The sequence below is a fragment of the Corella eumyota genome, chromosome 3 (genome assembly GCF_963082875.1).
Source record: "Corella eumyota chromosome 3, kaCorEumy4.1, whole genome shotgun sequence".
In the NCBI taxonomy this organism is placed as follows: domain Eukaryota; kingdom Metazoa; phylum Chordata; class Ascidiacea; order Phlebobranchia; family Corellidae; genus Corella; species Corella eumyota.
In genome coordinates, this window is record NC_137492.1 from 573,518 (window position 1) to 586,388 (window position 12,871).

The 12,871-nt window shown below is 27.0% G+C and overlaps 1 protein-coding gene across 2 annotated transcripts; it reads right to left on the reverse strand.

The window, feature by feature from the left end:
- Positions 1 to 790: 790 nt before the first annotated feature.
- Positions 791 to 9,231, reverse strand: LOC145745480 (glucose-1-phosphate adenylyltransferase-like). Of its 2 annotated transcripts, XM_082563568.1 has the most exons (7): positions 9,026 to 9,231; positions 8,043 to 8,218; positions 7,452 to 7,567; positions 7,217 to 7,314; positions 6,791 to 6,918; positions 1,439 to 1,554; positions 791 to 1,003 (listed from the first exon to the last, which is right to left on the reverse strand). In XM_082563568.1, the coding sequence occupies exons 1-6, from the start codon at positions 9,209 to 9,211 to the stop codon at positions 1,464 to 1,466; spliced, it is 795 nt and encodes a 264-aa protein (XP_082419694.1). In that variant the 5' UTR covers positions 9,212 to 9,231; the 3' UTR covers positions 791 to 1,003; positions 1,439 to 1,463. The 2 variants fall into 2 exon arrangements, with proteins under 2 accessions (XP_082419694.1, XP_082419693.1); XM_082563567.1 differs by lacking the exon at positions 791 to 1,003 and having other exon boundaries at positions 1,379 to 1,554.
- Positions 9,232 to 12,871: the final 3,640 nt, after the last annotated feature.

A 12,871-nucleotide genomic window follows, 5' to 3' on the forward strand; every position in this document is an offset into this window, starting at 1 on the left:
AATATAATCATGAAGCACTAACTTTATATAAGAAACTAACAGTTCCGCTAATAATTTCAGAGTTTGAAATCTACAATAATTTATACGCATGCTACGAGAAAATGGATAAAAAGGAAGATGCTTTGTTATATGATAAACTAAGACGTGGAATATTTGAACAATTAAGTGAAAATGAACAACTCGAACTTCAGGAATTATACGATTAAAAATTTACCCATTGTTAAAATGTGTGTTTTGTATTTTTTTTTCTATTCTTACATGATGTATAATATTAAATATATATATGATATGTGTAAAGTTAAACAAGTTTTGAACGATCATTTCACTAAAGAAAATATCTTTAGTAAAAAAAATAAATTGTTATTCCATTAATTATTAAACATTAGTGACTAAACATTAAACCGGTTGCCTTTTTATTTTTTAAAAATGTGTTTAACTATAAATATTTTTGTACACACTACGCAAGTAAATAACTTTAATATCGAACAGTATTATCATATTATTGGTAAATATTTACCCTTAGTCATAGAGTAGAGCCATTAAAAGCTTGTTTGTTGGGTAAACAATATATCTTTTGATTTTTTTTTGTTTAATATTTTAACAATTGAAATTACCATTGTGACAAATACAAAAATATTTCACTTACTTAAGTGTAAAAAGTTAATGAAATTTCCCGTTTTTTTTTTTAATTGTTTTTATTTTTAGTCACTTCAAGAAAAATAAATTATAATAAACCCTATATAAATTAAGAGTCTATTTCATACATTTAACACTACTAATTTAAAAGGATAAAAATTTGAAAAAAATCGAATGAAATTTTATTTAAATTAATTGTTAAAAATTTTTATTGTTTGGTTTTAATGAACAAAATTCATTGCCTCCCCCATTTATGTTAACTCACCTATTTTGTACAAAGGAATTCCAACCGATTTACTTTAAATCACTAAAACATGATATTTTCCGAATGTGTTTTTCTGCTTAAGAAATCAAAATGTTAAATTTTCTAAAAAAAAAAGAATTTGTTAATTGTTCTGGCATTGTAAGGGCTTATGACATCACAATGAAAGTTAATTTTAAATAAAAAATTGTTAAATTAAAACACATAGTAAAATATTTGCTAAAATATTATAAAATAGTTAATTGAGTAATTGTGTTGCCTTTTAATCTTTATCACCTACTACCCAAAAATTTAATTTCTTTTAAATTGTAAAAAAAATCCATTCTATTACTTTTAATATTAAAAATTTATTAAACTAAGGGAATAGAAAATCAAACAGTTACTATAAATGTTTTTTTTTAATTCATTATTGCACTTAGAATTAATGATTATAATGAAATAACAGGATTACAGTAATTAAACTTAAAACTAAATGGTGAACAAAATTAATAAAAAGATATGCTAATTAAAGTAAAAAAATCTGAAATATTATAAAAGTACTGAGTCGTGCTCTGAAAATGCTGATTCATTCCGAGAAATGTTTGTTGCATTCAATGTACGAGGATAAATTACCAACATCAAACCTCCCCGAGATCTTGTAAGTAAATACTGGATGTCTAAAATAAGTTTAAAATATTTAAATTAAAAGTTAACAAACTCAAAGCACATAGTAATTTAAATAGTTTTTAAATATTGATAAATAGACAAAAACAAATTTAGTGTTAACTTTATTTAAGTAAATCTTAACCTAGAAAGAACAAAAATTTCAAAATCTTAAGTTGAAAAGTGGGCAAAAATGTTCAGAGTATTAAACTTTGAAGAAACAATTACACTGTAAATATTTTGGACTTGTTGCTTTACACTGTAAATATTTATTTACACTGTAAATATTTTGGACTTGTTGCTAAAGGTATATCAGATATCAATGTATTTAAGAAGGTATTGTAACTTTATCTACACAGAGAGAAATGTTGAATAGAAAAAGTTTAAAAATAGTTTAGAGCAACATACAGGACTGTGTTTATGAACAGGACAACGTACATAACTGTGTTTATGAACAGGACATAATACATAACTGTGTTTATAAACAGGACAACGTACATAACTGTGTTTATTAAAAAGAGAATAAAAGAATAGGGCTTTGTAACTGACAAGGAACCAATACCTTTTTTAATTGTTTTTTTTTAATTTTAGGCGATGTATTTCTAGATGCTACAAGTTGTTAAACGCAACATTAAAGTTTTAAAAAAATTGTTTCAAAATTTTTATCATATAAAGTTAAGTAATGTATTTACTGGTTTTCGGGATTATTTTGTATTTTTTTCTGCAATTGTGTTCGTTTGCCAGAACTTTGAAATTAAAAAGAAAAGAAAATAAACTTGCTGCTAAGTTTAAACAATTCTGTAAAGAAAGCGATGTAATTGTTTTAAAACCCACCATGATTGATACAGAATTAAATAAACCTGCCACTGAGTTGGAACAACTTAGTGTAGAAACACAAGATGAAAAGTGGGAAAAAAATGAACTATTAGTTGATTTTGCACAATTCTGTAAAGAAACAAAAGTTGTCGTTTTAAAAACCAACATGTCTCATACAAAATTAAATAAACTTGCTGCTGAGTTAAAACAATTTTGTGAAAAAACACAAAATACAGAAAGGGAACGAAATTTACTTAAACATTTGGAAGTAGTACGAATGTTAAGGGAATATATACTTGCTGTTGAACTTCTACAACTTTTTGTTAAAACACAAATTAAAAAATGGGAGAAAAATAAACTTGCCACTACGCCTGAACAATTCTGTAACAAAACACAAGATATCGCTTTTAAAACAACCAAGTCTGCTGCAAAGTTAAATCAACCAGCCACTGAATTAAAACAACATTATGTTGAATCACAAATTGAAGAAAGAAAGGAAAATAAACTTCTAGCTGAGTTTAAACAATTTTGTAAAGAAACACAAGTTATTGTTTTAAGGACCAAAATGTTTGAAGCAGAGTTAAGAAAATTTGCTGCTAGGTCAAAGCAACTTTGCGTAGAAAATCAAAATTTTAATAGAAAGAAAAAAAAAATTATTGCTGTGTTGCAACAAATTTGCAAAAAAATAGAAGTTGCTACTTCAAAACCTACTATTTCTATAGGAGACTTGAATAAACTTAAAGCTGAAGTAGAACAAAATTATGTTGAAATACAAAATGCAATTCGAAAGGAAAATAAACTTGCCACTGAGTTAGAACAACTTTTTGTGGAATCACAAATTAAAAAAAGGAAAGAAAATAAACTTGATGTTGAGTTTAAACGATTCTGTAAAGAAACACATGTTGTGGTTACTAAAACATCTATGTTTAAAGCAAAGTTAGCTGAGCTTTATGCTATAGAGAATCGACGCTGTTTAAAAGCACAAAATTTTAAGTGGAAGAAAAAGGAATCCGACATCAAGTTTCAACAATTCTGTAAAAAAGGAGAAGTTGCTGTTTCAAAACCTACCATTTCTAAAGCAAACTTAAATAAACTTGGAGCTGAATTAGAACAACTTCATGTTGAAATACGAAATGCAATTCAAAAGGAAAATAAACTCAGAGCTGAGTTGGAACAATTCTGTGAAGAAACACAAGTTGTCGTTTTTAAAACAGCCCAGTCTAAGGCAGAGTTGAATAAACTTGCTGCTGAATTGGAGCAACTTTTTGTTAAATCACCGGGAACAAAGTGGAAAAGAAATATACCCTTAGTTGATTTTGAACAGTTCTATAAAGAAACACAAGTTGTTGTTAAAAAAAACACCATGTCAGATGCGGAGGAAAACAACCTTGCTAAGTTAAAACAACTTTATGTAGAATCACAGATTAAAAAGTGGAGAGAAAATAAACTTGCTGCTGAGTTAAAACTACTTTGTGTGGAAACGCAAGATGAAAAGTGGAAGGAAAATAAACCACAAGAATCAGCAAAAGTTCTTCACAAAATGGGGTTGCTTTATAAGAAGAAAAGTCCTGATAAATTGAGCTTGATAAGAAGTTGTGCACTTTTAAATTCAGCCGTAGTGAGAAATCCTTCAAATGTTGGAATAATAAAAAAGGATCTGGATAATCTTTGCTTACATTTGCTTAAAATATCAAAAGCAGAGCAACCTTTGACGAATCTTAAATTTATTTCAGCCAAAGTTGCTGAAAAAGTTCAAATTCTTAGAGAAAGTACTGAAAAAAATTTGCCACAGTTAAAACATATTCCTTATGAAATATCAAATGCTAAATTAAAACAACTAGAATGTGATAAAATACAAACAGTTTGTGCTATACAAGATGATATAGCCAGTCAATACACTTCAATTATGCAATTTATAGCTGAAAAGTGTGAAGAAATAATGGGAAAACTTCCATGTAAATTTGCAATAGCTGGAATGGGGTCTCTTGCACGAAAAGAAATAACTCCTTACTCTGATTTTGAGCACATTATTTTACTAGAGAACAACAAAAAAGTGGATAACGACACTTTAGAATATTTTAAATGGTTTTCAGTAATTTTTCATTTTATTATCATGAATTTAGGAGAAACTATGATTCCATGTGTTGCAATCCCATACTTAAATGATTATTACAATGAAAGTGGAATTGATTGGTTTTTTGATTGCTATTCTAAACGAGGAATTTCTTTTGATGGAATGATGCCTTCTGCTTGTATTTTTCCACTAGGAAGACAAGAAGGTACCACAAACAAGCCATGGTCAACAGAACTAATTCAACCTGTCAGTAAAATGCTTAAGTTTCTTGACTCTGATGTGGATTTAAAGAATGGTTATCACTTAGCTGATGTGTTGAAACGAACATGTTTTGTTTATGGAGATGAAGAAATTCACAAGCAATATTGTAATCTGGTTAAAATAAAACTTAAATTAAAAAAATCCCATAAATTTAAATCAGATTTAAATAAAATGCGCATAATTTCTTTCTTTCTTGTATTAACCAATGAACAAATGCAATTCAACGTTAAGCAAATTGTCTACAGAACATTATCCCAAATTTTAATTTCAATTTGTGATTTCAACAAAATTTTTTCCACTGGATTTGAAGCAATAAATGATTTGGAAAAACAAAAAATAATTGATTCAAGGACTTCACATTATCTTAAGTACGCTCTGTCTGTTGCTTATGAAATAAGACTAAAAATTTATAGAAAAAAAAATAGTCAAGATGATCATATAGATAAAGGAAAAACTTTTCGAGGTTTAAATGATTTCGAACCTGCTCAAGAATTAATCGAAGCTGTTGGAGAAGCAAGTTTTGTCAGATTTTTTGAAATTTTAAAAACTTTAAAACAATCACAATACTTTGAAAAAGTTTTAGTTAACATTCCAGATCAACAAACACAAAGTTTAGATCATTGGGAAGTGTTATATTTTCTTAAACGAAATAAACAAATAATATTGGAATGGGAAAAGGGAAAATCTTTAAACTGGTTAAAAAATAATGATGAAATTGAGTTTAAATTTATTGTTGGAAATGCTTATTCTTGTGAAGAAAACTTTAAAGTTGCATTAGAATTGTTTCAACAAACAAGGCCCTATGTTCCACCTGAAGATAGGCTTCATATTTTTTATCTTCAATTAACAATAGAATGTTTATTTCAATTTAAAGAATATAAAGAAATAGAAAATATATCCCAATCATTTGTTCAAACTTTTCCAATACCAAATCAAGATATTAGAACACAGTTAAGAGCACTTGATAAATGTTGTTTTTCACAATATAAACTTGATAAACCAGAAGCTGCACTTTTAAATTATTTAAAACATTTAAAGATTGAAGATAATATTTTATTAGAATTGCCAAAGGAAGTATCATGTATATATAAGGGTATAGGATTATGTTATTTAAAAATTAATAAGTATGAACAAGCAATATATTATACTGAAAAAGCACAACTTTTAATCAACAAACTAATAGTAAAGCAAACATTAACACAATTTGATGTTTATAATACTTTACATTTATGCTACGAGGCATCGAATAAACGCTATGAAGCTAAAAAGTACAAAAAACTAGCTGATGAAATATACCTACAATTTAGTGAAACTGAAAAACTTAAATTTGCAAAAATGTAGCTACAATTTATGCTTTAATCTATTTTTAAATTTAAACATATGTTTATTTAAACTACAAGGTGCCAACCATTACATGGGATAAGTCAATATTAAAACTTGTTTCTATCATTAACATGTCAAACACTTTAAAGGATTGTAATTAAAAAAGGATACAATGGTTTTATAACACATTTTTTTAATTCTTAAAAAAGGGCAATTTATATGAAAAAATATGACTTGGACTTATATGCAACTTGGCCTATTCCTAACATTTATTTTTTATGTTTGGTTTACAACTATTAAAGAGGTTAGATGAACAACTATATAATTAAATAAACTTGAATATTCTTTGTAGTTTTTTGTCTTATAGTTTAAAACAATGTTAAGTATAAGTGGTGCAAACCTATGTTGGATAATACCATAATGTTATAGTGAAATAAAAAAGTTGTTTTTATCAAAATTTTTGATATCGTTTTTTTACTGAATAAACATATTTTAAAAAACAAAAATTTAAAATTAGAATTTTATCAAAATTCAACATATATTTAAAATAAAAAAGGCACTTTTTAGAGAAGGGTTTAAAGTAGACTAGAGTTATATAAAAAATTGTCTCATTTATTTAGGCAAATGGTTTTAATAATACCTTAGTGTAAATATAAACATTTCAAAATCATGCTTGTTTTGTCTTAGTAAATTAAATCTTGAATAAAATCAACTTTTAACAAAACCAAATAGCAAGATAATAAAAAAATACAACAACAACAAAAATTGTCACTTACTTTGAGTGTAAAAAATTGATGAAATTTCCTGGGGAATTTCGTTTTTGCATTTTTTCATTTTTAGTTATTTCAAGAAATTTAGAAACTTGTAAAACTGCTGCAGAACTTAAGATGTAGAAACAGGGGCTCTGCATAAGAATTAATTAAAATAAGAGTAGGTCTTATTGAGTAGCAAACAACAAAAGCCAAAAAATAATTGCCAAAAGTGTTGCAAGTGTGCTTAGCTGCCAAATATTAACATAAGATTTTAACACACTTATGACATAGTAACACCATTTTAAAAATAAGCAACATACAAAAAAGCAGTTTTTATAGCTCCTACCTAAAAACAATTTATATCATTTTGTCTAAAATGTCAGTATTACAAAGTTTGTAATAAATCCAAACCCAACGATTTTTTATAAAGTTTATTAATTTTAAACTTACCGCACTTCTTGATTTAGTTTGAGTCTGATCGGGTTTTTCCAGAAAGTTTGTCACTTTTCCCTTGTCATCAACTTCAACTATTCCACGATTTTTAACATCTACAAAACATGATTTTACATTAGAAGTATTAAGACAAAATTGATGTCAAAACCCCTCACAAAAAATGACATTATTTTAATAAATTAGACAATTATTTAAATAATTTTGATAGTAGAATAATAGCATTCCAAATTACCATTATCCTGGCATTGGTAGACTGTGATAAGAATACAAGTGGGGTTCTCTGACTTTAAATCCATATAAGTTTTAATCATTTCTTCTAAGCTGAAGTCCTCATATAATAAAGTATCACTAAAAATATAAAATTAAATATCATTTGATAAAAACAGAACAAAATTTTTATGAAATGTTTAATAATTTGGCTGTGGTTAAACTTTGGGAACGAAGGACCAAGGTTTGATCCCAACTGCATGTAATGTAATAAAAGCTTTCAAAATCAACCTTGAAGCTGAGTTGGAATAACTTACATAACCAATTTTAACAATATTCGTAACTTAAATATTAACAATATTATAAGAAAAATAAATATGGCTCTTATATATAACAATTAAAACAATATAAAACTAAATTTATTTAAAGTAGGTACTACAAACAAAATTATTTTTTCTATGCACATAATGTTTTATAACACTTCCTGGTATTGAGATTGTAAGTGCGGGCTCATTCTAATCATTTGTATCTTAAAACAATAACAAAAATACAGACCATAACAATATATTTTAAAATTTAATATTTGAAACACAGTAAAACTAAATCGAAATCTTACCCTGCAAGCACCATGACATCTTCTTGAAACAAATTAAAAGTTTCGAACACATTCTGCATGCAACCAACAGCTCCAATCCTATTTTCATTACAGGTTGAATTATCACACGCTACTGAGATGTATTCAGGCCACTGGAAAGCCCATTTCTCAAACTTGTCTTTAAACTTTAGATTCGTCTAAAAAAAATTTAAATTAATTTTTGTTTTTTCAGAAGAAAGTGTTAAACTATTAATAGTTAAATTTGGCAGTGGTTTAAACAACAATGCTTTAATGTTGTTGAAACATACAATATAATTAAGCAAATTTAACAGAGGTTAACATGTCATTACTACCCATACCCTCTTATTAGAAAGTTAGCGGAAAAGGTAAATTAACAAAGTTATCTCTTTACACAGTGACCCTATTTAGTTACAACCCTTATTTTTTTACATAAATTTATCCTTAATGTGGGAAAGTTGAATGCGCAACCTAAACATAGAGTAACATCAGTTATCTCGACTCCGTCTCAAATTGCCTTTAGCAGTTTGGAATATTATATAGATTGTAAAATCAATAATTATGGTGCTGATTAAGTATTGACTAAGCAGGAGTACAGTTTATAGCGCCTTACTCAAGGGCGCTACAGCATGATTCAACTAATGTTAAGAGTAGTGGGGATCAAACTCAGGATTTCATGTGGTGTAGCAAGTGTTCTTACGGGGACCAGAAGCTTCGACCGTAAGAAATTATTTTAATAATCGGTAAAATATGGTCTTAAGCTGACATTTTACGCGTCAATTTCGTCACTGACCCCCCGCATTTTTTTGCAGGCCGAACCTTCTGGCCAAAGCTTTTCTCGGCTGAAGCTTCTGGCAACCATTCTTACCACTACACCACGCTGCCGATTTGTTTTGTTCTAACACTTTATCATAACAGCCAAATTGTAAAATAAAAAATCCCAAAATTAATTATAACCTAATAAATTAAATAATAGAAACACATACCCCAATATATACATGATCAATGACATCAGATTTCTTAAACATTTCAATCCATCTTGTCAGCAAAGGAAGTTTTCCAATTGGTAGAAGCGCTTTTGGTACTCCATGCAAATGTGAAAATTCTTCGTTTTTATTGATATCTCTTTCCAATCTTGTTCCATAACCAGCAACAATAAAAACGACTTTCATTATTACAAATGATTATTATCTGTCTGTCTGTTTAAAAAACAAAGATTTTTAAGTTGGTTTTTGTAAGATCTGAAAATTTAAAGCTTTTTGTATAAACTAAAAGGACGCCTTTTAAAAATGGATTCGTTTTCGTCGATCTGTAAATGTTGAACTGTAGACAAAAACAAATCAATTTTAAAAACGCGTTATAAACGGATGCCAGTCGATTCGTACTCGCGTCTGTTCGCCCAAATCTCTGTGCTAGTGTCTGGTCAATTCGTACTTGCATTGCCTCACCCTTTTTACGGGCACGCACGTGTTTTATCTGCGACGCTTAAAAACAACAACAAAATTTCAAAAATGTTTTAATTTTTTGAATGAAAAAATCATAACATAAACTTTCATTTTATTATAGTTTACCATATTCTCTTACATATTCTTTAAAATTCGTTATTTAACCATTCTTTGTATTCCCTTATATTTCCTTCAATAATGTTTTATAAGTGCTTATATTTAATTATTTGTTAATGCTACAAAAAACATTTTGTAATTTACCTTACCTATTTGCATTTATGGTACCTTATTGCTATGATAAAAAAAACAAGTTTCGCCTGCCTAATACTTCACCTATAAACTAACATTAACCCTGGATTTAGTTAAAAAATGAATAATTTTGTTATTTATTTTGCTAGTATTTATTTTTACATGGTTTTAATTTCTAGTTTAAAAAATTGGCATGGTGTTTTAGCATAATGTTCCATGGTTATTAGACTAGTGTTAAACTATATTTCATGGTTATTGGATGAATGTTAAACTATATTTCATGGTTATCAAACTAATGTTAAAACTATATTTCATGGTTGTTGGACAAAGGTTAAACTATATTTCATGTTTATTGAACTAATGTTAAACTATATTTCATTGTTTTCGGACTAATGTTAAACTATATTTCATGGTAATTGGACGAATGTTAAACTATATTTTATGGTAATTGGACAAATGTTTAACTATATTTCATGGTTATCGGACTAATGTTAAACTATATTATATAATTATTGGACAAATGTTAAACTATATTCCATGGTTGTTGGACAAATGTTTAACTATATTTCATGTTTATTGAACTAATGTTAAACTATATTTCATTGTTTTCGGACTAATGTTAAACTATATTTCATGGTAATTGGACGAATGTTAAACTATATTTTATGGTAATTGGACAAATGTTTAACTATATTTCATGGTTATCGGACTAATGTTAAACTATATTATATAATTATTGGACAAATGTTAAACTATATTCCATGGTTATTGGACTAATGTTAAACTATATTTCATGGTAATTGGACTAATGTTAAACTATATTTCATGGTAATTGGACTAATGTTAAACTATATTTCATGGTAATTGGACTAATGTTAAACTATATTTCATGGTAATTGGACTAATGTTAAACTATATTTCATGGTAATTGGACTAATGTTAAACTATATTTCATGGTAATTGGACTAATGTTAAACTATATTTCATGGTAATTGGACTAATGTTAAACTATATTTCATGGTTATCGGACAAAGGTTAAACTATATTTCATGGTAATTGGACTAATGTTAAACTATATTTCATGGTTATTAAACTAATTTAAACTATTTTCCATGGTTATCGGACTAATGTTAAACTATATTTTATGGTAATTGGACTAACGTTAAACTATATTTCATGGTTATTGAACTAATGTTAAACTATATTATATAATTATCGGACAAATGTTAAACTATATTTTATGGTTATCAGACAAAGGTTAAACTATATTTCATGGTAATTGGACTAATGTTAAACTATATTTCATGGTTATTAAACTAATTTAAACTATTTTCCATGGTTATCGGACTAATGTTAAACTATATTTTATGGTAATTGGACTAATGTTAAACTATATTTCATGGTTATCAAACAAAGGTTAAACTATATTTCATGGTAATTGGACAAATGTTAAACTATATTTCAAGGTTATTAAACTAATTTAAACTATTTTCCATGGTTATCGGACTAATGTTAAACTATATTTCATGGTAATTGGACTAATGTTAAACTATATTTCATGGTAATTGGACAAATGCTAAACTATATTTCATGGTTATCGGACGAATGTTAAACTACATTTCATGGTTATCGGACAAAGGTTAAACTATATTTTATGGTAATTGGACGAATGTTAAACTATATTTCATGGTAATTGGACAAATGTTTAACTATATTTCATGGTTATCGGACGAATGTTAAACTATATTTCATGGTTTTTGGACAAAGGTTAAACTATATTTTATGGTAATTGGACGAATGTTAAACTATATTTCATGGTAATTGGACAAATGTTTAACTATATTTCATGGTAATTGAACAAATATTAAACTATATTTCATGGTTATCGGACAAAGCTTAAACAATATTTTATGGTAATTGGACGAATGTTAAACTATATTTCATGAATATTGGACAAAGGTTAAACTATATTTCATGGTAATTGGACTAATGTTAAACTATATTTCATAGTAATTGGACTAATGTTAAACTATATTTCATGGTAATTGGACAAATGTTAAACTATATTTCATGGTAATTGGACTAATGTTAAACTATATTTCATGGTTTTCGGACGAATGTTAAACTACATTTCATGGTTTTCGGACAAATGTTAAACTATATTTTATGCTTATTGAACTAATGTTAAACTATATTTCATGGTTATCGGACGAATGTTAAACTACATTTCATGGTTTTCGGACTAATGTTAAACTATATTTCATGGTTATTGGACTAATGTTAAACTATATTTCATGGTTATCGAACTAATGTTAAACTATATTTCATGCTTATTGAACTAATGTTAAACTATATTTTATGCTTATTGAACTAACGTTAAACTATATTTCATGGTTATCGGACGAATGTTAAACTACATTTCATGGTTTTCGGACTAATGTTAAACTATATTTCATGGTTATTGGACTAATGTTAAACTATATTTTACTGTTATTGGACAAATGTTAAACTATATTTCATGGTTATTGGACAAATGTTAAACTATATTTCATGGTTATCGAACTAATGTTAAACTATATTTCATCCTTATTGAACTAATGTTAAACTATATTTCATGGTTATCGAACTAATGTTAAACTATATTTCATCCTTATTGAACTAATGTTAAACTATATTTCATGGTTATCGAACTAATGTTAAACTATATTTCATGCTTATTGAACTAATGTTAAACTATATTTCATGGTTATCGAACTAATGTTAAACTATATTTCATGCATATCGAACTAATGTTAAACTATATTTTATGCTTATCGGACAAATGTTAAACTATATTTCATGGTAATTGGACAAATGTTTAACTATATTTCATGGTTATCGGACTAATGTTTAACTATATTTCATGGTTTTCGGACTAATGTTAAACTATATTTCATGGTTATCGGACAAATGTTAAACTATATGTCATTGTTATTGGATAAATGTTAAACTATATTTCATGGTAATTGGATAAATGTTAAACTATATTTCATGCTTATCGGACAAATGTTAAACTATATGTCATTGTTATCGGACAAATGTTAAACTATATGTCATTGTTATTGGATAAATGTTAAACTATATTTCATGGTAATTGGA